Source organism: Hypanus sabinus, chromosome 2, assembly GCF_030144855.1.
Source record: "Hypanus sabinus isolate sHypSab1 chromosome 2, sHypSab1.hap1, whole genome shotgun sequence".
NCBI classification, from domain to species: domain Eukaryota; kingdom Metazoa; phylum Chordata; class Chondrichthyes; order Myliobatiformes; family Dasyatidae; genus Hypanus; species Hypanus sabinus.
In genome coordinates, this window is record NC_082707.1 from 57440081 (window position 1) to 57466146 (window position 26066).

General features: G+C 40.7%; 1 protein-coding gene across 4 annotated transcripts in view; it reads left to right on the forward strand.

Moving 5' to 3' along the window:
- The window catches only part of golim4a (golgi integral membrane protein 4a), a 105973-nt gene extending 82663 nt beyond the window's left edge, over window positions 1-23310 (forward strand). For 2 of the 4 annotated variants that reach the window (XM_059946639.1, XM_059946647.1), the window contains exons 13-14: window positions 5149-5217; window positions 16717-23310. In XM_059946639.1, the coding sequence (XP_059802622.1) occupies window positions 5149-5217; window positions 16717-16881 (234 nt within the window). In that variant the 3' untranslated portion in view covers window positions 16882-23310. Of the gene's footprint in view, window positions 1-5148; window positions 5218-16716 lie in introns of those variants that run through there. The other 2 variants (XR_009507294.1, XM_059946656.1) reach the window with 2 other exon arrangements.
- The last annotated feature ends 2756 nt before the right edge of the window (window positions 23311-26066 follow it).

The window sequence follows — 26066 nt, forward strand, 5'->3', positions numbered from 1 at the left end:
TTCCTCTATGCCGACCCATCATGTGGAGGTATCATCTGCAAAGTTGTAGATGGAGTTAAAGCAGAATGTGGCCACACAGTCATGAGTGTACAGAGAGTAGAGTAGGGGGCTGAGGGCATAACCCTGATGAACATAAGTGTTCAGAATAATCATGGTGGAGCTGTTGCTGCCTGTCCTTACTGATTGCAGTCTGTCGGTCAGAAGGTCGAGGATTCAGATTTAGCAATCACATGTACATCAAAACATGCGGTAAAATGTGTCATTTGTGTTAACGACCAGCACACACAAGGATGTGCCAGGGGCAGCCCTCAAGTGTTGTCACACACTCCGGCGACAACAAATCATGCCTACAGTTTTCAGCACAACAGCAACACAAGTCACAACACAGAACTGCACAAGCAGCAGCATCAGCAACAACAGAAAAATACCAGACAACTTCAGCAAAACAAGCCCCTTTTCCACCCACACAGTCAGGCCTCCAACCAGAGGTCGGACCACCTCTAGCCTCCAGAGGACTCTCAGACTTGTAGATATTGGGCCCTCACCCTACAGTCTCTGGCCTGGACTCAGAGACTCGACCTTCAGGCCTCTACTGCTGGATTCACCAACTTTAGCCTTTGATCTTTCAGGTTTTTACCTTCAGACTTGCCACGCTCTGGACTTTGACCTTCAGATTTGCCCTCTGAACTTTGCCAACCTCTTGGAATAGACTCTACGGGACTTATGGGCTTGACATTCAGACCTTGACCTACCCAGCATCCGGGATTATTGATCTCTAACAATGGAGGGCTTCAGGCTTTGAATTACAGACTTGCACAATATAGGGAGGTGGGGTGGTGTCTCCCACCTGTACAGATATCCGATTGGTGGATTCACCAACTTGGCAATTACTGGTGTCCTCTGCGCCTTTCAACCCGACCCGACCTCCGGATTGCTGACCTTCCGCTGCAGAGCATTCCCAACTGGTCTCTGAACACAGACTCTTGCCTTCATTTCCCTTGTCCCTGCCCCTAGACTGTAAGCTTATCCATAACTCCCCATGCAGCCCCCCAAACCATCCCCATGAACCTAAAATCAAGTAAGTTTCAGCCAAGACATTGACGGACAATGCAGCTCAGTGCCATCTGTTCCAAACCAGTTGCAGAGAGGCATTGACTCCCAGGGTCTGGAGTTTGATGGTGAATTTGATTGGAATAATAGTATTGAAGGAAAAACTGTAGGTAATGAACATTAGTCTGATGTAGGTACCTTTATTGTCCAGATGCTCCAGAGATGAGTGTAGGACAAGGGAGAGAGCATTCACTGTAGTCAGACCCGTTTCTGCAGGAAACAAATTGCAGTGGGCCATGCTTCTTTCGAAAGAAGGAGATGATGTTACCATTACCAGCCTGTTGAAGCACTTAAGGATGGTGGATATTCAAGCAACTGGGCACTAGTTATAAAGGCATGTTGTCTTGTTTTTCTTGGGTAGCAGGATGATGTGGTCTTTTTAAAGCAGGAGGGAACCACAGCCTGAAGCAGCAAGAAGTTAAAGATATAAGCTCTAAACTCGTGTTCTGATCTTGCAAAAATAAATGGATAATAGAGGGTTCTTGTTGAATGTAAAATATTCTTTAAATAGTCCTCTGTGATATACCCTTCCCAGGAAAAATTGTTAAGCCAAGATGCAGATCATTGTCGATGCTGTAATTTGAAAAAGAACAATGGGACTAATATCTGAACTGATGAAATGTTTGATAGTTCAGAAGTGGGCAGTGTTCATCTGAGCCATCTGTTGCAGGAAGTGAGGAATATTGTCTGTTTCTGACAGTTGCTGTGAGATATTTATACTCTGTACAGTAATAAGTGTTCGAAATGCATAAGTTAAGTCCAGTGTAACAAAACTTGGCGGGGGGAGAGGTGTTGGCTCATGATGGTCACATGCAGGTCATGCATGACATTGGTCTAGAAAAGGAGTATCAGAATCAGGTTTAATATCAGTGGCCTATGTCATGAAATTTGTTGCTTTGCAGCAGCAGTATATTGCATGACCTAATTAAAAAGACTATGAATTACAATAAGATATATATATATATTAAGATATATTAAGTAAGTACAGTAGTGCAAAAAGAGAGCAAAAAACCTTGTCAGGTAGATGGGTTCGTAGTTCATTCAGAAATCTGAAGGCGGAGGGTCAAAAGACTTCTGTACCTTCTCCTTGATAGTAGTTATGTCCTGGGTGATGAGTGTTCTTGACGATGGATGCCGCCTTTTTGAGGTGTTGCCTTTAGAAGGTGTCCTGGATACTGGGGGGTGCTCGTGCCGATGATGGAGCTGGCTGAGTTTACAACTTTCTGCATCTTTTCCTGATCCTATGCAGTGGCCCTTCCATACCAGTCGGTGATGCACTTTCCATTGTACACTGATCAAAATTTGCTAGACTCTTTGGTGACATACTTTATGTATGTTTAAGGCAGAGGCTGATTCTTGATTGGTCAGGGCAAGTAGGGATACAAGGAGAAGGCAGGAGATTCAAGCTGAGTGGAAAATTAGATCAGCCATGATGAAATGGTGGAGCAGACTCAATGGGCCAATAGGCCTAATTCTGATCCTGTATCTTATGATCTTATTGTCTTACACCATTTCTCACCAAACTATAATAAAATAGAGCCGCTATCATGCCTTTTTGTAATTGCATGGATATGTTGGACCCAAGATAGATCTTCAGAGATGTCGACACTCAGGAATTTGAAGCTGCTCATCTTTTCCACTACTGATCTCTTGAGGGTGACTGCTGTGTGTTCCCTCAATATCCCACAATCCCCTCACAAAGACCACAATCAGTTTCATGGTATTACTGATGTTGAGTGCAAGGTTGTTGTTGTGACACCACTCAACTAGCCGATCTAGCTCGTTCTTGTGTGCCTCCCTGATCATCGCCTGAATTTCTGCCAACAATAGTAGTGTCATTGGGAAATTTATAGATGGTGTTTGAGCTGTGCCTAGCCGCAGTCAGCGGTGTAAAGAGAGCAGAGCAGAAGGCTAAGCACACATCCTTGTGGTACGCCAGTGTTGATTGTAGTGGAGAGATGTTATTTCTGATCCACACTGGCAGTGGTTTCCTGGTGAGGAAGTCAAGGATCTGGTTGTAGAGAGGGTACCGAGGCCCAGAATTTGGAGCTTGTTGATTAAAACCGAGGGTATGATTGCATTGTATTCAATAAGCACTAGTAGCCTGACGTATGTATCTTGCTTTGTGATATTAGTTCCACTACTCTCATCTCAACCCAAAGGCAAATATTGGTCCCATATTGTTGGGTACAAGGGAATATATAATAGTGGAAATAACAAAACTGCAGGAACCTCGGCTGATATCTTTGCATCATTGTTAACATTGTTGAGCTGTGATAGACTGGAGGGTAGTGAATGTTTATTTAAGGATGGCAGTGATAGAAAACCTGGGAACTCTAGGCTAGTAAGTCTACCAACTGTAGTAGGTAAGTTACCGGAGAGGATTCTGAGAGATTGAAATATAGTACATATATCTGGATTGGGAATAGTCAGCATGGCTTTGTGCTTGGGAGATCTTGTCTTACAAACTTTTTTTTTGATGAGATGATCAAGATGGTGAAAGCACAGTGGTAGGTGTGATTTATATGACTTCAGTCAGTTCCTTGGTCTTCCTGATACTGAGTGCAAGGTTGGTATTGCAGCGCCACTCAGCAGACAGTCTGTCTCACTCTTGTATGTCTCCTTGTTGCCATTAGAAATTTTAACAGCTACAATTATGTCAGCTGTGAATGTATTGGTAACGTTTGAGCAGTGTCTAGCCATACATCCTGCTGAGGGGATGATAGTATTAAACACTCAGCTCTATTCGATAAACAGCAGCCAGATGTACATTTTTACTGTTGTCTAGGTGCTCCAGTGCCGTGGGTCCAGATGCTTGCTAGGGCACGAGTTAATTGTAGCCATTACCGCCACTTCATTACAGTAGATCTGAGTGCTGCTATGTGATAGTTGTTGAGGCAGCTCACCTTGCTCTTCTTGAGTATCGGTATTATTAATGCCCTCTTAAAGCAGGTGGGAACGTCGGACCACAGCAGTAAGAGGTTGAGGTCAGTGGGTCAGTTCTCTGTTGCGGCCTGATGATTCGTGAAGGTTCACCCTCTTGAAGGATGTTCTGGCATTATCCTCTGAGACAGAGATCTCAGGTTCGTCAGGTGCTGTCAGATTTTAAGGACATGTCCTTTTCACCTTATTATCATCAAGGACAAGGTACAAAGAGCCACACTCAGTGATTCAGGAATAGCTTCTTCACTCTGTCGTCACATTTCTTTTCTTTGCACTATTTATATATTTTGTAATTTAGAGTAATGTTAAGTCTCTGCACTGTACTATGGCTGCAAATCAACAATTTTCATGTTACATCAGACAGTGAGAGTAAACCTGATCCTATTCTGATTCTGGAAATGGAAGATGCCTTCTTTCAGAGGACTGTGCTCCTGACTGCACTTGCAAAATTGTGAAGACAAGGGCTCAGAAAACCGGCATTCCCACTGGAGCTGATGATCTGCCCCAATAAACTTCCATATTCCTACTTCCACTTTCTAATGACCTAGTTGAGTGAGTGGATTTACAACCTATTCTCTGTCATCTCGAAATGCTGGAATTATGAAAGCGATTCAGAAGTTAATGAGATCAGCATAGAATGACTGGGGCTTTAATCTTTATTGTGCTTCATTTCCTTCTGTGACATGTTTCATCCAGATTCGTCATCACCACACAATGACGGTCTTTAAAACCAGTGAATTACTAAGAGATTTTCAAGATGGAGATTTTCAAGATGGAGATAACCCCTTTTGATGTGAGGCAATCTATCTGTTTTAAATCAAAGTTACTTTTATTTACAGACTTCATTGCCAGCTTGCACAAATATGCTGCAAGTCACAGACTAAACTTGCACTCTGCAAGATAAATATTATTCAGAGAGTGGATATGTGTGGTTAAAAGGGAAGGAAGAATCTACCTTGAAATGTAAATGACAAAATTGCAGTAGTTTGTGTGAGCTAATTTTTTGTAGTATTTTGCATTTAACAGAAACATTTTGGTTTTTGTCAATTTATTTTTGGAACAGCCGGAATAAACACTACATTTTGATGTTTACAGATTGATCGAAATCCTGATCAGCAGGAGGATAATCAGGATGAACAGTACCAGGATGAGGGAGAGGAAGAGGTAGGCAAATGCATGGTAGCATTGGTTGGCATGGTAATATTGCTTTAACCATTTATTGAAAGTCAGCCTCTTTTTTTGTTTGATAACTAATTTTTCTTCAAAAAGCTTGAAAAAAAGCTACTCCCTTGTGAAGTTAGGCTGAGAATATCAGTTAATATCACTTTTTGTTGTGCAACCCTTTTACATGGTCTACATTTTTGCAAGGGAATGAGCTAATTTAAAATACAGTAAAACTCCCATAATCCTGCAATTTCCAGACTTTGAAGTTGCCAGATTGACACATGTTCTGGATTATTGTAAATTACTTTATTAAAATCTCAACACCCTTCATTCACTTTTAAGATGTTACACAGTGTGAATCAGTGAACCAGGCTAGTGGAAAAGGAGCATGAGCACTGGGGACCGCAATGAGTGAACAGGAAGTTGTATGGGAGGGCCAGAGTCAGGGCTCAGCTCAGTGGATTAAAATTACACGAACCCGAATCTTTGGCTGTGGAAGAAGAACATGGTAAACATTACCTGCTAAACCAGGAGTGCTGCCTGCAGGGTTTCCAGTCGGATAGCAGATTGTTGGAGTCTTAGTGTATATTGGTTGATCGAGACATGCTGGTGAAGTTGCTGATGTTACACGACATTTACGTAATACCTCTGCCTTTGGTTAAAGATTATCTACATGAAGCATCTGGGCTACCACCTCTGGCCATAAATGCTGTCCAACAAGATGCTTCCCCCATTTTCTCCTTTTATTTCACTTTATACGTACCTGCGATTATCTTTATAAGAGTCTTATCGTTACCTTCTTAGCCATAGAAGTTTCATCACTGATGATGCGTCCGGAAGCATCAGTAGATGTATGCACACAGTAATATAACATTGTAATATCCTGCAGTGGGAGGGAGAACAGCCAGAGGTCGTGGTACATATTGGTACCAATGACATAGGTAAGAAAAGGGAAGAGGTCCTGAAAAAAGACTACAGGGAGCTAGGAAGGAAGTTGAAAAGCAGGACCTCAAAGGTAGTAATCACAGGATTACTGCCTGTGCCACGCGACAGTGAAAATAGGAATAGAATGAGGTGGAGGATAAATGCGTGGCTGAGGGATTGGAGCAGAGGACAGGGATTCAGATTTCTGGATCATTGGGACTTCTTTTGGGGCGGGTGTGACCTGTACAAAAAGGACAGGTTGCACTTGAATCCCGGGGGACCAACATTCTGGCGGGCAGGTTTGATAGAGCTGTTGGGGAGGGTTTAAACGAGTTTGGCAGGGGGGTGGGAATCAGAATGTGAGTGCAGGGATTAAGGTAGAAGGACAAGGGCATGATGCTAATAGTTCGGAGTTGATGAGGAAGGACAGGCGGGGACAGAATTGTAGCCAGTTAAAGGGGTTGAAATGTGTCTATTTCAATGCTAGGAGTATTAAGAACAAGGAGAATGAACTTAGAGCATGGATTAGTACGTGGAACTACGATGTTGTGGCCGTTACTGAAACTTGGTTGGAGGAAGGGCAGGATTGGATGATGCAGGTCCCAGGGTTCAGGTGTTTTAAAAGGAATAGGATGGGAGGTTGAAAAGGCGGGGTGGAGTGGCATTGCTGGTCAGGGATAGTATCACAGCTATAGAAAGGGAGGACGCTGCAGAGGGAGTGTCCACTGAGTCGGTGTGGGTGGAAGTCAGAAATAGGAAGGGATCAATCACGGTGCTGGGAGTAGTCTATAGGCCCCCAAATAGCCCTCGGGACACCGAGGAGCAGATAAGCAGGCAGATTTTAGAATGGAGCAGGAAATACAAGGTAGTAGTTATGGGTAATTTCAACTTCCCTCATATTGACTGGCACCTCCTGAGTGCAAGGGGGATAGATGGGGCTGAATTTGTCAGGTGTGTTCAAGAAGGATTCCTGACACAGCATGTGGACCGGCCGATGAGAGGAGAGGCTACACTGGATCTAGTTCTGGGTAATGAACCTGGTCAGGTGACAGACCTCTTGGTGGGGGAGCATTTTGGTGAGAGTGACTACAACTCCCTTAGCTTCAGCATAGCTATGGAAAGGGATAAAATCAGACGAAATGGTAAAGTGCTTAACTAGGAAACGGCTAACTTTGAAGGGATGAGGCAGAAACTAGCGAGAGTAAATTGGAAACAGATGTTCAAAGGGGAAAGCGCAGAAGTAATGTGGGAGAAGTTTAGGGATCACTTGAGCTGGGTTCAGTATAGGTTTGTCCTACTGAGGCAAGGAAAAAATGGTAGGTAAAAGGAACCGTGGCTGACGAAATATGTGAGGCAACTCATCAAGAGGAAAAAGGAAACATATGTTAGATATAAGAAGCAGGAAGTAGGAGGGGCTTATGAGAAATATAGGGTAGCCAGGAAGGAGTTAAAGAAAGGACTTAGGAGAGCTCAAAGGGGCATGAGAAGGTCTTGGCATGTAGGATTAAGGAGAACCCCAAGGCGTTCTATGCGTATGTGAAGAATAGGATGACGATGAGAACGAAGGTGGGACCGCTAAAGAATAAAGAGGGCAACATGTGCCTGGAGGCGGAGGAGGTTTGGAAGGTCCTAAATGAATACTTTGCTTCAGTATTCACAAGTGGAAAGGATCTTGATTAGGATGAGGTTGAAGTAGAGTAGGCCTGTGTGCTGGACAATGTGGAGATTAGGGAAGATGTAGTGCTAGATCTTCTTAAAAATATTAAGATTGATAAATCTCCAGGGCCGGATATGATACACCCCAGGTTGTTGTGGGTATTGAGAGAAGGGATTGCAGGAGCATTAGCCATGATCTTTGAATCCTCTTTGGCTGCAGGGAAAGTACCGGAGGACTGGAGAATGGCAAATGTAGTTCCCTTGTTTAAAAAAGGTAATAGGGAGAAACCTGGGAACTATAGACTGGTGCGTCTTATGTCAGTGGTATGCACACTACTGGAAAAGATTCTTCAGGATAGGATCTATGAGCATTTGGAGAAGTACAGTCTACTCAAGGATAGTCAACATGGCTTTGTGAATGGAAGATCGTGCCTCATAAGCCTGATTGAGTTTTTAAAAGAGGTAACAAAGGAAATTGATGAGGGCAGGGCAGTGGATGTAGTCTACATGGACTTCAGCAAAGCATTTGACAAGGTCCCTCATGAGAGACTCATCCAGAAAGTCATGAGGCATGGAATAAGTGGAGCCTTGGCTGTTTGGATAAAAAATTGGCTTAAAGGAAGAAAGCAGAGGGTAGTTGTGGAAGTAAAGTATTTTGCCTGGAGGTTGGTAACTGGTGGAGTGCTGCAGGGATCTGTCCTGGGACCCCTGCTATTTGTGATTTTTATAAATGACCTGGATGTAGAGGTGGAAGGATGGGTGAGTAAGTTTGCAGATGACACGAAGATTGGAGGAGTTGTGGATGGAGCTGTAGGTTGTTGAAGGTTACAAGAGGATATAGACAGGCTGCAGAGTTGGGCAGAAAAACGGCAGATGGATTTCAATCCAGACAAGTGTGAGGTGATGCAGTTTGGAAGGACAAACCAGAAGACTGAGTACAGGATTAATGGTCAGTTACTTAAGAGTGTGGATGAACAAGGGGACCTTGGGGTTCAAATCCATACATCCCTCAAGGTCACTGCACAGGTTGATAGGGTAGTTAAGAAGGCCTATGGGATGCTAGGCTTCATTAACAGCGGGATTGAGTTCAAGTGTAGAGAGATCATGTTGCAACTCTACAAATCTCTGGTGAGACCGCACTTAGAGTATTGTGTTCAATTCTGGTCACCTCATTATAGGAAGGATGTGGAAGCTATGGAGAGGGTGCAGAGGAGATTTACCAGGATGTTGCCTGGATTGGAGAACAAGTCATATGAAGCAAGGTTAGCAGAGCTGGGACTTTTCTCTTTGGAGCGTAGAAGAATGAGAGGGGACTTGATAGAGGTCTACAAGATTATGAGAGGCTTAGATAGGGTAGATAGTCAGTACCTGTTTCCCAGGGCACCAGTAGCAAACAGCAGAGGGCATATGTACAAAATTAAGGGAGGGAAGTTTAGGGGAGACATCAGGGGTAAGTTTTTTACACAGAGGGTTATGAGTGCCTGGAATGACTTGCCAGGGATGGTGGTGGAGGCTAAAACATTAGGGGTATTTAAGAGCTTCTTGGGCAGGCACATGGATGAAAGAAAAATGGAGGGTTATGGGGTAGTGTGGGTTTAGTATTTTTTCTTAAGGATTATATGGGTCGGCACAACATGGAGGGCTGAAGGGCCTGTACTGTGCTGTAATGTTCTAAGGTTCTATAATTTCAGTTTAATTGCATTTTACTTAATACAGATTGTGAAGTACAATGGTGGGTGAAGTGCATTGATAAAATTATACCTTGTGAAATATATTATGTCAGATAATTTAAGATTATTATGATTACATTGCCTAAGTTCTGCTTAACCATAAACATTCCGTTTTTGTCTCTCAAACAGTCAAAACAAAGTTCAAAGTAAATTTATGATCAAACTACATGTATGTCACCGTATACTACACTGAGATTCTTATTCTGGTAGGCATTCTCAGGAAAACAAAGAAATACAATAGAATCAATGAAAATCTACACATAAGCAAAAAGACTAACAAGCAACCAATGCACAAAGGTAGACAAACTGTGTTAAATACAAAAGAGCAAAGAATAAGTAATAAATCAATAAATAATACTGAAAACATCAGTTGTAGAGTCATTGAAATTGAGTCCATAATCAAGTCAATGCTGAGGTGAGTGCAGTTATCCACACTGGTTCCGGAGCCTGATCATTGAAGGCTACTAACTGTTCCTGAACCTGTGGCGTGCGACCTAAGGTTCCTGTACCTCCTTCCCGATGGCAGCACTGAGAGAGAACACAGCGGGGGGTTCTTGATGATGGATGCTACTTTCTGGTGAAAGGGCTTCTTACAGAAGTGCTCAGTGGTGTGAAGGGCTTTTCCTGTGTTGTTCTGGGCTGTATCCCCACTTTTTGTAGGCTTTTTTCTGCTCTTCGGCGTAGATGTTTCCACACCAGGCTGTGATGAAATCAGTCAGGATACTATCCACTGTGCACCTGTAGAAGTGTGTCACAGTTTTAAACAGCAAAGTGAATCTACACAATCTTATATGAAAGTAGAGGATCTGCTGAGCCTTCTTTGAAATGGTGCTTACGCGCTGGTCCCAGGATAGATTCTCTGATATGATAACACCATGGAATTTCAAGTTACTGATCCTCCCCACCTCTGACCCCCTTATGAGATATAACCATATAACAATTACAGCACCGAAACAGGCCATCTTGGCCCTTCTAGTCCGTGCTGAACGCTTACTCTCACCTAGTCCCACCTACCTGCACTCAGCCCATAACCCTCCATTCCTTTCCTGTCCATATACCTATCCAATTTTTTTTTTAAGTGACAATACCGAACCTGCCTCTACCACTTCTACTGGAAGCTCATTCCACACAGCTATCACCTTCTGAGTAAAGAAGTTTCCCCTCGTGTTAACCCTAAACTTTTGCCCCTTAACTCTCAACTCATGTCCTCTTGTTTGAATCTCCCCTACTCTCAATGGAAAAAGCTTATCCACGTCAACTCGATCTATCCTCCTTATAATTTTAAACACCTCTATCAAGTCCCCCCTCAACCTTCTATGCTCCAAAGAATAAAGACCTAACTTATTCAACCTTCCTCTGTAACTTAGGTGCTGAAACCCAGGTAACATTCTAGTAAATCTCCTCTGTATGCTCTCTATTTTGTTGTCATCTTTCCTATAATTCGGTGACCAGAACTGTACACAATACTCCAAATTTGGCCTCACCAATGCCTTGTACAATTTTAACATTACATCCATTACATTACATTACAATTACAATTTTAACAGTTCATGAGATCTGGCTCATGAACTGGCCAATAATCAGCTCTTTGGTTTTGCTGACAGTGAGTGAGAGCTTTTTTTTGTGGCACCACTCAGCCAGATTTTCAGTCTCTCTTCAACATGCTAATTCGTCCGCATTTTTGATTTGGCCAACAACAGTGGTGTCATCGGCAAACTTAAAAATGCTATTGGAGCTGTACTTAGCCTCACAGTGTTACGTACCCCGTAACCGGGTCACTTACCAGCAAAGATAGAGAGGTCCGTTGAAGTCTGATGGTACTATTTTTAACAGTATTTATTGATGAAAATACACAAAAATAATATCAATGCAAACATACAGATAATATACGTCGTCAATACTAAATCTAAAAGCGCGGGTATAATAATAATCAATAAGAAATAGCTCTGTCGTTGTCTAGGGGATAATGTATTGTCCGATGGAAATATAAAAGTCACTTTAGTTCATTCAAGCTGCAGCTTTCTGGTTGGAGAGAAAGACAGGTTAAAACTTGCCCATTTCTTTTATGATGTCAATCCTTCGAGAGTCGTTGGGAGTTGATTTCCCCGTCGTTAGCTAAAAACCGTTCTTCCGTGGTAAAGGCACACCGATTCCGGGGCAAATGGAAACGGACGCAAGTGGCCTTCCCACCGGCTTTCGCTATTACGGGATCGCTAGTGTTTCTTCTGGTGCGTCTGAGGGGCTGTTCCCACAGACCCTCTTTTTATCCTGGCTCACAGGGTCTCAGATGTCAATCAGGTTGGGATGATGCAATCCCTCCACCAACCCCCCCCCCCTTCGGTTCATTGCCTGGGGCTTCGATGCATTGTACAGGATTCAATACACAATCCCGTCTCCAAGAGACAATAGCCGATATCAATGGCTCCGCTTTTCAGAGGCCAGGACACATTCCAACTCTTTGTGGATTCTGCATGTCTTTCTCTCATTTCCTGGGTCTCCTGAACTGACTTAATAGTGATCTTGCGATTCTCACAAAGGAGGGGGCTATCCCACACCCTTCGGACCCTCAGAGCGGTGGCACATTCGTAACAACAGTAAGAAGAATAAATCAAGTAGAGCAGGGGGTTATGCATATGCCTTGTACTATATCTGTGCTGATGGTGATTATGGAGAAGATGTTGTTGCCAATCCAAACTGACCAGGGTCTACAAGTGAGGAAATCAAGGATCCAGTTGCTCAAGGAGGTACTGGACCTAGGTCTTGACACTAGCTCACTGATTAGTTTTGAGGGGATGAAAGTGTTGAATGCTGAGCTGTAGTCAATGAAGAGCATCCTGATGTATGCATCTTCACTGTCCAAATGTTGCGGAACTGAATGGAGAACCAATAAACTAGTATCTACTGCAGGAGATGATATGCTTCATGATCATTGTCTCAAAGCACTTCATCACAATGGTTGTAAGTGCTACTGGGCAATAATCTTTGAGACAGATTACCTCGTTTTTCTTGGGCACTGGTATGATTGAAGCCTCCCGCTTCAATCTAAAATTTCCTTGTTCTGATAAAAGGTCACTGGCCTGAAATGTTGTCATTTGTCTCTCCAGAGCATAATTGGACATTCTAGTTTTAGAATTATAAGTGATTCCCTGAGTGGAAGGTTGGGAATTTTTTTTTGGAAGGTAAGAGACGAGGTTTAAATGTTGAATAAATTGAGTACAACAAAGAATGTGAAAAAATACCTGTTGGGAATATTCTGACGATATAACTGAACAGTTTTCTTCCACTGCATTCCATTGGGAACCAGACTTGGTAACAGACTGTAAAGCAAAATGACCTGGAGTGGCAGGGATTGGGGACTCAGAAGGCCTGTCCTCATTCACTTATGAGGAACTGAGATGATAAAGGATGAATGTTCTGGTGAAATGCACAATTAATATTGGAAATAAGATACAATTATTTCTTAGGGTAGAAAAGGGATACTTTATGCTATATGATGTAGAAAGGTTTTATTTCTCCATTTCTTTTAGTTTCTTATTCTAAAAAAAACACAACTGTTTTTGTTGCAGCACCCATCTTTGTTATTATAAATCCTTGTATGAATTTACATTAAGCACTGCCTGTGTTTTTATTATAAAATCAATGTCAACTTAAAAAAAATCAATGTGACTTGCTTGTATGGAATTTCCTATGGGTGACAGTTCGAATCTTTTCATTTGAGATTAGCCGCTTGTCTCTTTAGTGCACAACTGAATTTATTGATGCCATGATCATGGCCTAATCAGTAATTCTGTGGAATAGGTTAGACATTTATTGTAGCTCTTAGTTTTAGTACAGCAGATGTCGTGCATGTTGTGGTAGCCTTTTAAGTATGACCAGGATTCTCTGTTGGAGATAAAGTGTAAACTACATTATTACTGTTGTCTTTATTCCACTGAAACTCTGAGCATCCTCCATTGTCGTCGTTAGTTTCCCAGTCTTTCCTGTGGTTTTAATTCATCTGGCTCTATCTTAAATCTGTTTGTCTTCAAGCCTGTTTATGTATCATACATACAACCTTTTCATCTATCCATGTTTCAGTCATACATCTGAAAGTGAACACCCCAGATGTTGCCATTTTAAATTCTACATCGAATGCATTCATTCCTATCATATTGGTTTCATGTAGGTTTTTTCCCTGATGAATGTTCTGTTCAACATCCATTATTGAAGTGTTCAATTGTACTTTTAAAAACTGCATCATTAATGGCCATACTTTTTAGATAAAAGTGACATCAGAGAGGGTTGACTTTGAGAATAATTTATTACTGTGTAATCTCTTTTGCAAAATAAATTGTCAGTTGACAGAAGCTAAACATTATGCATGTATCCTGCCCCAAATGTTGGTTGTTTTTTTCAATTATGAAGTAATTTTTCCTGGCTTCGTTACTTCAGACTGTTCATCAACGAAAACCTTTCAGCTTGGGTGTCAAAAAATTTTGCTCCTCCGAATCATATTTAATTTTTATTTCAGTTAGCTTCTTTCCACACTCCTGACAGCATACAAATCTCTCAGCTTACCTAATTGTTTATGTCACACTCAGACTCTAAAAATGGTTTGACTTTTTACTATAGTATTATTTCAGCTGCTGGATGCAGCCTCTCCTGACCTTTCAGAGTCATTGGTATAAATGGAATTAATATTGGGAGAGAAACCATGCTCACTGCTAATACATGCAAAAGGAGATGTCGGCCTGAAAAAATTGACAAGAGTAAATAGACTCAAAATACCAAGTCATCCTTTACAAAATCTGATCAGTTGAAGCCGTGACCCACTGTCATGAAGCAGTAGTATTCCATTAGTTCCCTGATGAAATCGCAGTTGGTGACCTGAAGGTGATCTACACAGGTAGAATATCAAGGGAATAGCAAGGGAAACATTGAAATTAACCCTCTGCGTCCACACTGCTTCTCATTCAGAGCAGGCATTAACAAAATCTGTTAGATTTAAAATAGATTAATAGAATGGTTGGTTATATGAATAGAATGGTTGGTTACATTACAGAAAGAGACCATTCAGCCTTCACTTGCGTAAAAGACAGAAAGTTCTGGAAACAATCACCTGATCAAGTGGCAGAGGTGGAAATGGGAAAGAGTTAATACTTGAAGTTGCACAGCCTTTGTCAGAATTTGACCTGCTGTGTGTTTGCAGCAATCTCTGATTTTACTTCTTGCTTTTAATTTTCTTTTAACCTTCATTTATATTCTGTGAGGTGCTAGGGAAGTGACTGGAGCCACATAAGGAAATCAGTGATCAAGTAATTGATCGGTGCAGTAGTGGCGATCCGGACCTCTGATGCAGGTTTAGGATGATTGGATGGAGAGGGAGGGATTTGAGTGAACTAGGAGGGACTCAGGCATTGTCCCTCATAACCCATTGTTCTTGAGTTGACCAGATAATTTGTGGAGAGAGCTCAGGCTGAGGAGCATGTCAAGATCATTGGTGGGACTGCAGCATAGTTAAATTACGTCCCATGACGCATTGCCGTAGCAAGACCATATTCTCCTGAGAGTGTTCAATGATCATCTTGGGATGAGGTAAACTGATTCACCCGTTCTTTCAAGTATAACTTGATGCTACAGTTTTGCAAGCTATATTCACATCTGGAACTGCTGCAAAGTGTTCTAAAAGTACTGTATTGTTATTGCATTTCATTCCATGAGCAGTAATTTTTCATTTGTTGCAATTTGATTTCTGAGTGTGTGATTTTTGTAGAAACTAAGCAATGTTATACAACAACAGCAGCATTGGGTTTAAACACTAATCCTCAGTTGTTAGGAAATATCTGAAAACTTTTCAAAAAATATTAAACTAAATTTAATGGACATAAGGAAGGAAATATTTTGATTATTTGGAGAAGGATCTGGGACACTTAAACATTGGGACGAATATTGTCAAAGTATAAATTAAGTAGCTTTGAATATTGCCCTACCTTATGAACAAATTCAGGTTGTGAGTCCACAAGATAAAGGAGCAGAATTAAGTCATTTGGCCCATCAAATCTGCTCTGCCATTTCATCATGGCTGACCCAATTTCCCTCCCAGCCCCAATCTCCTGCTTTCTCCCCGTATCCCTTCTTGCCCTGACCAATCAAGAATCTATCGCTCTATGACTTGGCCTCCACAGGAGCCTTTGGCAATGAATTGCACAGATTCACCACTCATTGGCTGAAGAAATTTCCCCTAATCTCCATTCTAAAAGGATGCCTCTCTATTCTGAGGCTGGGTCCTTTGATCTTAGACTCTCCCACCATCCTCTCCACATCCACAGTATCGAGGCCTTTCACCGTGCGATAAGGTGAAAGGTCTTGATATGACAATCCTCGAATCATTTTTGTGAACCTCCTATGTACCCTCTTCAGTTTCAGTACACCCTTTCTAAGATACGGCTCCCAAAACTGCTCACAAAACCTCAAGTGAAACCTCACCAGTGCTTTATAAAGCCTCAACATTACATCCTTGGTTTTATATTCCAGTCCTCTTGAAGTGTATGCTGTCATTGCATTTGCATTTGTCACCACAGACTCAATCTGCAAATTAACCTTTAGGGAATCCTGCACAAAGACTCTCAAGTCCCTTTGCATCTCAGTCTTTTTTTCATGTTTTCTCTCCATTTAGAAAATAGTTAATCCTTTCAATTCTTCTACCGAAGTGTGTGACTATACAGTTCCCATCACTGTATTCCATCTGCCATTTCTTTGCCCTCCCTTCTAATCTAAGTCCTTCTGTAGCCTCTCTATTTCCTCAGAACTACCTGCCCCTCCACTCACCTTCAAACTTTGCAACAAAGCCATCAATTCCATCATCCAAATCATTGACATACAATGTAACAAGAATCATTCTCAACACAGACCTCTTTGGAACACCACTAGTTACCGGCAGCCAACCAGAAAAGGCTCCCTTTATTCCCACTCTTTGCCTCCTGCCAATCACCCACTGCTTTATCCATACTAGAATCTTTCCTGTAATATTAATTTCCTGTACAATTAAGAAACTATGAATCCAAAAGTCTTAACAGTGGGATTATTGTTGGTTTTAAGATGCATACTTATTAATATCTCCACTCATGTAAAAAGATTGTCACAGACATCTATAGTAAGCATTTTTCAAGTTGTGTTATACCATATACTACTTGTTTTGGTTCTAATACAGGCAGATGAGAAGGAAGGGGAGGCAAATGAACAGGAAGAAGAGTCAATTGTTGAAGATACCAACCATGGAGAGGAGAGAGAGGATGAAAATTATGAAGAAGAAGAGGAAGAAGAGGAGGACGGAGAAGCACTTGCGGCAAAGACAAATCAACGGGCAGAAATGTGACTTCGTTACAATTGATTTTTTTATTGTTTTTGTTTCATTACCCAATTTAAGTCAAACAAGCCAGTCCTTTATATATATTTTCACGTAAATATATTTAATATGGTGTTCTTTCAGGTTAATTTAAATTTGGAGATATTTAAAGGTGATGTATTAAGGCCTTTTAATGTAATAAAGACATGGCATTCAGATTATATATAATTTATAAAAGCTTCAATTTGAATGGATGGTCCATAACAAGTTCATGGTAAGCTTTTTCAAATATTGAAGTGTGGATCATATGTGAGGTTTTTTATTCTGTGTGCTCTACATGAGATAATTATTTTGAAGCAAAGCCAATTATACTTAAGCAACAATTGAAAACTTCTGGTTAACCCATCTTATTTTCACCAGATATGATATTTAGCAACCTTATGGTATTTGTTAATTGTTATACATTGGAGATGAAAAGGCATCTTCTGCACTGTGCATAGTGGGTAGGTGATGATTATGTGCAATAGTATAAAATTGGTAATATTATTTTATTCTTCTGATGCCTAATCCAATAGTCAGTTAATAAACAAGAAAGATATTAAATGGGAAGTAGATACATGATAAAACATTTTACCCTTTCACAGAAAAGAAAATGTATGTCACTGTATTTAGAATGGTTGGTTAAAGTTAACATTGACTATTTAACTCTTTATAAGCCACAGAACAAAAATACAGGTCCATTCCTTGTATGAATCGTAATCTTAGTTTGTCCATATTATTCTGCTGGAAAGTGACTTTCCAATCAATAAATATTTACAGTTGTCCTCCCCTTTACAAAGGCGGAGCGTTCCTATGAAACCTATGAAATGGCACAAAGCAAAGAACCATTCATTTATATGGGAAAATTTTTTGTAAAAGTGAAGATCCTCTTTGTAATGCGAAAACAGGTTAATAATGTAGGTCTTTTGTAAAAGCAAAGTGGAGTAAAGTGAGCATTCATAAAGCAGGGGACACCTGTATTAAGTATTAAGAAACTCATGCACAAAGACTTCAAGAACACACAGTATATACTACAGGAATTCAGCAAGTTCCAGTGTCTAGAGAGGGGAGTAAACAGTCAACAGTCTTCATTATGACTTATATTCAATGAATTATCCTGTATATCTTTCACATATTTTCTAGAAGGAGGTATGTGGCATTTATAGAAGTATTTTGAAAATTAATGACACTAACTTGACAATCAATCAATAAGCTTTAATATCACAAATATGGTAGTAAGGGAGTTTGTAAGATAGGAGAATAGGATTATTTAAAACTAAACCATGAATTATATCAAGTTTCAATTTGAAGCTTTTAAAATTAAGCTGCAGAATTATGCTTCTCAATACCTAGATGGCAGAAATGTCAATAAATGCAGAGGGTTTGCTTTTCCTTATGGTTTTCAATAAGCTTTGAGAAGCATTCATATTTGCATTGAATCAACAAATACTTGTTTGTGTCATTGAAACAAAGCAATGGATATTTTCAATGTGAGTGTTGTAAGAACAAGGTCACAGTTCCATGATATTTACAAGATAGTAAATGGCCAAATGAACGAGCAGGCTTGTGCCTGTGTTACATTTCATATAAGCCTCTTCCCTGAAATGCATCAATGACAGCCACCTCAAATAATTTTTCTCCTTGCAAATTCCACGTTCTAACTACTTTCCATAGTAAAGATTCCTTCTAATATCCGTATTAGACAGACAATAGACAGTAGGTGCAGGAGTAGGTCTTTTGGCCCTTCTAGCCAGCACCACCATTCACTGTGATCATGGCTGATCGTACACGATCAGTACCCCTTTGATGCCCTCTCCCCATATCCCTTGACCCCGCTATCTATAAGAGCTCTATCTAACTCTCTCTTGAATGCATCCAGAGACTTGGCCTCCACTGCCTTCTGGGGCAGAGCATTCCACATATCCACCGCTCTCTGGGTGAAAAAGTTTTTCCGCATCTCTGTTCTAAATGGCCTACCCCTTATTCTTAAACTGTGGCCTCTAGTTCTGGACTCACCCATCAGCAGGAACATGCTTCCTGCCTCCAGTGTGTCCAATCCCTTAATAATCTTATATGTTTCAATCAGATCCCTTCTCATCCTTCTAAATTCCAGTGTATACAAGCCCAGTCGCTCCAATCTTTCAACATATGACAGTCCCGCCATTCCGGGAATTAACCTTGTGAACGTATGCTGCACTCCTTCAATAGCAAGAATGTCCTTCCTCAAATTTGGAGACCAGAACTGCACACAATACTCCAGGTGGGGTCTCACCAGGGCCCTGTACAGCTGCAGAAGGACCTCTTTACTCCTATACTCAATTCCTCTTGTTATAAAAGCCAGCATGCCATTAGCTTTCTTCACTGCCTGCTGTACCTGTATGCTTGCTTTCATTGACTGATGTACAAGAACACCTAGATCTTGTTGTGCTTCCCCTTTTCCTAACTTGACTCCATTTAGATAGTAATCTACTTTTGTTCTTGCCACCAAAGTTGTTAACCTCACATTTATCCACTTTAAACTGCATCTACTATACATTTGCCCATTCACCCAACCTGTCCAAGTCGCCCTGCATTCTCATAACATCCTGACATTTCACACTGTCACCCAGCTTTGTGTCATCAGCAAAATTGCTAATGTTACTTTTAATCCCTTCATCTAAATCATTAATGTATATTGTAGACAGCTGCGGTACCAGCACTGAACCTTGCAGTAACCCACTGGTCACAGCCTGCCATTCTGAAAGGGACCCGTTAATCACTACTCTTTGTTTCCTGTCAGCCAGCCAATTTTCAATCCATGTCAGTACTCTGCCCCCAATACCATGTGCCCTAATTTTGCCCACTAATCTTCTATGTGGGACTTTATCAAAAGCTTTCTGGAAGTCCAGGTACATTACATCCACTCGCTCTCCCTTGTCCATTTTCATAGTTAAATCCTCAAAAAACTCCAGAAGATTAGTCAAGCATGATTTTCCCTTTATAAAACCATGCTGACTCAGACTGATCCTTCTACTGCTATCCAAATGTGTCGTAATTTCCTCTTTTATAATTGACTCCAGCATCTTTCCCACCACTGATGTCAGGCTAACTGGTCTATAATTCCCTGTTTTCTCTCTCTCTCACCTTTCTTGCAAAGTGGGACAATATTAGCCACCCTCCAATCAGCAGGAACTGTTCCTGAATCTATAGAACATTGGAAAATAATACCAATGCATCCATGATTTCTTGAGCCACCTCTTTAAGTACCCTGGGATGCAGACCATCAGGACCCGGGGACTTATTAGCCTTCAGACCCAACAGTCTATCCAGCACCGTTTCTTGCCTAATATAATTTTCCTTCAGTTCGTCCTTTACCCTACTTCCTTTGGCCACTATTACATTTGGGAGATTGTTTGTGTCTTCCCTAGTGAAGACAGATCCAAAGTACCTGTTCAACTCATCTGCCATTTCCTTGTTCCCCATAATAAATTCACCCGTTTCTGTCTTCAATGGCCCAATTTTGGTCTTAACTATTTTTTTGCTATTCACATACCTAAAGAAGCTTTTACTATCCTCCTTTATATTCTTGGCTAGTTTACCTTCGTACCTCATTTTTTCTTGGTGTATTGCCTTTTTTGTTATCTTCTGTTGCTCTTTAAAAGCTTCCCAGTCCTTCAGTTTCCCGCTCATCTTTGCTATGTTATACTTCTTCTCTTTTATTTTTATACCATTCTTGACTTCCCATGTCAGCCACGGCTGCCCCTTACTCCCCTTAGGATCTTTCTTCCTCTTTGGAATGAACCAATCCTGCACCTTCTGCATTATTCCCAGAAATACCTGTGATTTTTGTTCCACTGTTTTCCCTGCTAGGGTATTGTTCCATTGAACTTTGGCCAGCTCCTCCCTCATAGCTCCATAGTTCCCTTTATTCAACTGTAATACTGACACATCTGATTTTCCCTTCTCCTTCTCAAATTGTAGGTTAAAACATATCATATTATGGTCACTACCTCCTAATGGTTCTACCTCGAGGTCCCTGACCAAATCCGGTTCATTGCACAACACTAAATCTAGAATTGCCTTCTCCCTGGTAGGCTCCAGTACAAGCTGTTCTAAGAACACTCCACAAACTCCCTTTCTTGGGGTCCAGTACCATTCTGATTCTCCCAGTCTACCTGCATGTTGAAATCCCCCATGACAACTGTATCATTACCTTTGCGACATGCCAATTTTAACTCTTCATTCAACTTACACCCTACATCCAGACTGCTGTTTGGGGGCCTGTAGATAACTCCCATTAGGGTCTTTCTACCCTTAGAATTTTAAAAATTATTCATAAAAATAAAATTATTCATTTTATTCAATGGCGAACTTTTATCCTTGACCTCTGACTCTGCTCACCCCATTGTGGAACTATCAGCTCAGATGTTATCTTGTAGCACACTAGTTATGTGCTCTTCACAGCATATTGTTTTCACAAGCTCTTCATACAAAGTGCCACATTAGGGAATGTCTTTAAATTAGAGGCTGTTCCTACGTATATAAGTACAGTGCGTACCTGCATGGAGGACACATAATAGGCTTAGTCACCTGAAATGCTCTGATATCACTAAATATTGGTTTGCACATATGAGACCTTCCTGAAGAAGGCCTTAGCTGGAAGATTAAATTCAGCTTTCTAAAGATGGTCTAATTTTATTTAATTGACTGAAGAGGAAACAAAGGTTCTTTCAGGTAAGACTGCCCCTGTTTTCACTGAAAAAATTTCTGCCCTCCATGCCTTCTTGATTGACCACTGACACCCAGTTGCCTGTTTGAATCATCTCTGAACCCAGCCCAAACATAAATGACTGCAGCCTGATTCCTCAACCACTCTATCCCTCTCTCTATACATCCCTTGGCCCAATGTTCTTCTTTATACTCATGTCCGTTCTATCACAAACAAATTCAGCCAGGCTGTTAACCCCTCTATTCGCAAGTAAACTGTCTCTGCTATACAACATGTACAAATCGATATGTGTTGCTCTTTTTACATCAACTCATCAAATGTAGAAAAAAGATCTGGTCCATCTTCTCTGCCTCTACTTTCAAAGTATTTCATAATTGGAACGGTCATTAGTCTTCTCTCTTTAGAAACCTTTTTTTTAATTGATATACATTGCAGAATAGGCATTTCTAGCCATTCAAGCTGCACTGCCCATCAAACCCCAATTAAGTCCTCACCTAACCATGGGACAATTTATAATGGTTAATTAACCTAACAACCGGTACATCTTTGGACTGTGGGAAGAAACCAGAGCACCCGGAGGAAACCCATGCAGAAACTCCTTACAGGCAGTGGCTGGAATTGAACCCAGAGCAGCTGCACCGAAGCTACCATGCTGCCCACTACCCTGGGTTGTATTGCATTTTATTAAAGCAAGGAATGCTGTGAATACTTGGCAGGCTCTAATAATCATCTTTAACCTCTGCTTCTGTTCTGTGACATCATTTCAGTAACATATCCCTCAACTCCACATCTTTTGACTTACTGATGAATCTATTGTGTGATGCCTTAACAAAGGCCCTTTTGGAATCTCAAATATGTATATTACTATTTAATCATCTCCAAATAATAAAATGATTTTCTTAAATATGACCTACCCTTTTGAAATGTTTGTGGGTTATTCCATTGCATATTAAATTGCATGATGTTTCTTACATTTTTGAGTCATTAATTTCCAGCCACCAATGGTAAGCTGTTTGATAGTAAGATACATTTGATAATTTATGATAAATTGGAATAACCAAATGAAACACTATTCACTTAAAATATGAATTAAGTGCACAATAGGACAGTTATTGTTCTATTGTTGATGATATCATTATTTTCCTTTATATTTTTTGCTTTGGTAGGTTGGCTCTTAATTTTAATATTAACAGCCCAATTTTTATTAATAGCAATAGATCTAGTCTGATATGTGCTACATAATAATTTGCCATTTTAGTATAATACCAAAGTCGTATTGCTGTTATAAAATATATGCAAACATTTCCAACCAAATGGAGGCATAGATGTTTGTTCATTTATCGCTTTTTATATTTTGTACTTTGGGAAATCGGGGGTTGAGGTTAGGGTGCAGCTAGAGGCATTTATGCCAAGAACTTTACATATAGATTTTTGCTAGGATTTGTATCTTTACTGATAGCAATTTTCTTGTAGCCAGGTACATGGAAGAGCACCTGCTTCCTGAATTTTATATCAGTGTAAAGTGTACAGTATATTATGTAAATACTTATGCTGATCAACAAAAATGGAAGTGTATATGGTAAAATCCTAAGATTTCTAAAAATTAAGAGATGATGTGAATTTTCTTGTCATCATTAAACTGGATGAGTGAGCTATGCTCTGTATTATCTGCATATTTTGTAATTGAAGCATAAATCTTAGATTCATTTATCCTTGTGCAGTCCATTGTATAAATTTTAACAAATATAATCTGACAAAATTGTTATGGAATCTTATAAAAGGCAATTTTTTCTTCAGTCGTCAATGATTAGTTTGATTTGACGAGTTGCATGTGACATTTTTACAACACTTGATAGGGTATATGCAGAATTAATGTTGCCACTTTTCGGAATGTTATGACAGTGCGGATTTGGCTATTTAATACTGAGATGTGAAGAAGTTTCTTCACTTGAAGGCAATTAATGTATGGAAATCGGTGTTCAAGCAAGTTGTGGAAACTCAATGCTGAGTATATTTTCAAGGTGAAGATATTTAGATAGGTAGGAATTTATGGGATTTGAGGTTAGTTCAGAGAAGTGTCACAGAGGTAAAAGATCAGCCATGATTTCATTAAATCCCATATACAGTAGACACAAGGGTGGAATGGTCTACCCCATTTCTGTTTTTAATGTCCCTGTGTAATTTAACTGGGTGCTAAGACTGTCCAGTGAAGTCTATTTTTACATAAGAGATAGGAGCAGGAGTAGGCCAATCGGCCCCTCAAGCCTGCTCTGCCATTCAACAAGATCATGGCTGATCCAATCTTAACTCTAGTTATCACCAAATCCCACAAGGCAACAGTGCCAACCAACAGGGCACCATGCCGCCCATTTTATTTTATTATTCATCCCGCCCAAACCCATGTGATCACCCGGGGGAAAAAAAAACGATTTGCCAATTGAGGAGAAAAAATCTGGAAAATTCCTCTCTGCCCCATCCAGGCTATTGAAAACTGGTCCAGGAGATCACATGGCTGATCTAAACCTAGCCTCATGTCCACTTACCTGCTCGCTCACCATATCCCCTAATGCCATTTTTATCCAGGAAAATGTCTATCTCTGTTTTGAATTTATTGAGTGTAGTAGCTTCCACAGCTCTCTGGGGCAGTAAATTCCACATCCCCACTACCCTCTGAGTGAAGAAATTTCTCCTCATCTCAGTCCTGGAACGGCATCCCCTTATTTTAAGATTATGCCCCCTAGTCCTAGTTTCACCCATCATTGGGAACATTCTCCCCGCATCCACCCGATCAAGCCCCTTCACAATCTTATATGTTTCAATAAGATCGCCTCTCATTCTTCGGAACTCCAATGAGTAGAGTCCCAATCTACTCAACCTCTCATCATACATCAACCCACCCATACTCCCGGAATTAACCTAGTGAACCTTCTCTGCACTGCCTCAAGAGTCAGTATGTCCTTTCTTAAATATGGACACCAGAACTGCATGCAGTACTTCAGATGTGGTCTCACCAATACCCAGTACAACTGCAGTAATACCTCCCTGTTCTTATACTCCATCCCCCTAGCAATAAAAGCCAGCATTCCATTGGCCTTCTTGACCACCTGTTGCACTTGCATACTAACTTTTTGTGTTTCCTGCACCAAGACCCCCAGATCCCTTTGCACAGAAGCACTTTCCAGTTTCTCTCCATTTAGATAAGAACTTGCTCTATTATTTTTCCTGCCAAAGTGCAAGACCTCACACCTGTCAGTATTATATTTCATCTGCCAAATGTCTGCCCAATCACTCAGCCTATCTATGTCCCCCTGCAGGGTTTCAATGTCCTCCGCACTCATTACACTGCCTCCCATCTTTGTGTCATCAGCAAACTTCAATACGTTGCACTTTCTCCAAATCATTAATATAGATTGTAAAGAGTTGGGGTCCCAACACCGACCCCTGTGGAACACCACTAGTCACCAACTGCCAGTCTGAGAATAAACCATTTATCCCAACTCTCTGTTTTCTGTTAGAAAGCCAATCCTCCACCCATGCCAGAATATTATCCCCAATCCCATGATTTTTTACTTTAAGTAATAATCTTTGGTGTGGCACCTTGTCAAATGCCCTTTGGAAGTCCAAATACACCACTTTATCTACCCTATATGTTATATCCTCAAAGAACTCCAACAAATTTGTCAAACATGACTTCCCTTTTGTAAAGCCATGCTGACTTTGTCCTATTAAGCTATGTTTATCCAAATGCCCTGTTACTGTTTCCTTAATTATCGATTCCAACATTTTGCCAACCACAGATGTTAGGCTAACTGGCCTATAATTCCCAGCCTTCTGCCTATTGCCCTTTTTAAATAAAGGAGTTACATTAGCATTTTTCCAATCTGCCGGGACCATTGCCGAGTCCAGCGAGTTTTGAAAAATTATCACAAATGCATCCACAATCCTGACCGCCACTTCCCTTAAGACCCTAGGATGCAAGCCATCCGGTCCAGGGGATTTAGCCACCTTCAGTCCCATTAATTTATCAAGTACCATTTCCTTGGTGATTTGAATTGGAGTTAGCTTCTCTCCCCCTAGAGCCCCCTGTTTATCCAGTGTTGGGATATTTTGAGTGTCCTCTACTGTAAAAACTGATACAAAATATTTGTTCAGCGTTTCCGCCATCTCCATGTCACCTACCATTAATTTCCAGGTCTCATCTTCTAGGGGACCAACATTTACTTTAGCCACCCTTTTTCTTTTTATGTAACTATAAAAACTCTTACTATTTGCTTTTATGTTTTTCGCCAATTTACTTTCACAATCTATCTTCCCCTTCTTAATCAATCTTTTTGTTATTTGCTGCTGATCTTTAAAAGCTTCTCGATCTTCAATCTTCCCACTAGATTTAGCTACCTTATATAACTTTCTTTTTAGTCGTATACTTTGCTTTATTTCTTTACTTAGCCACGGATAACTTTTTTCTTTT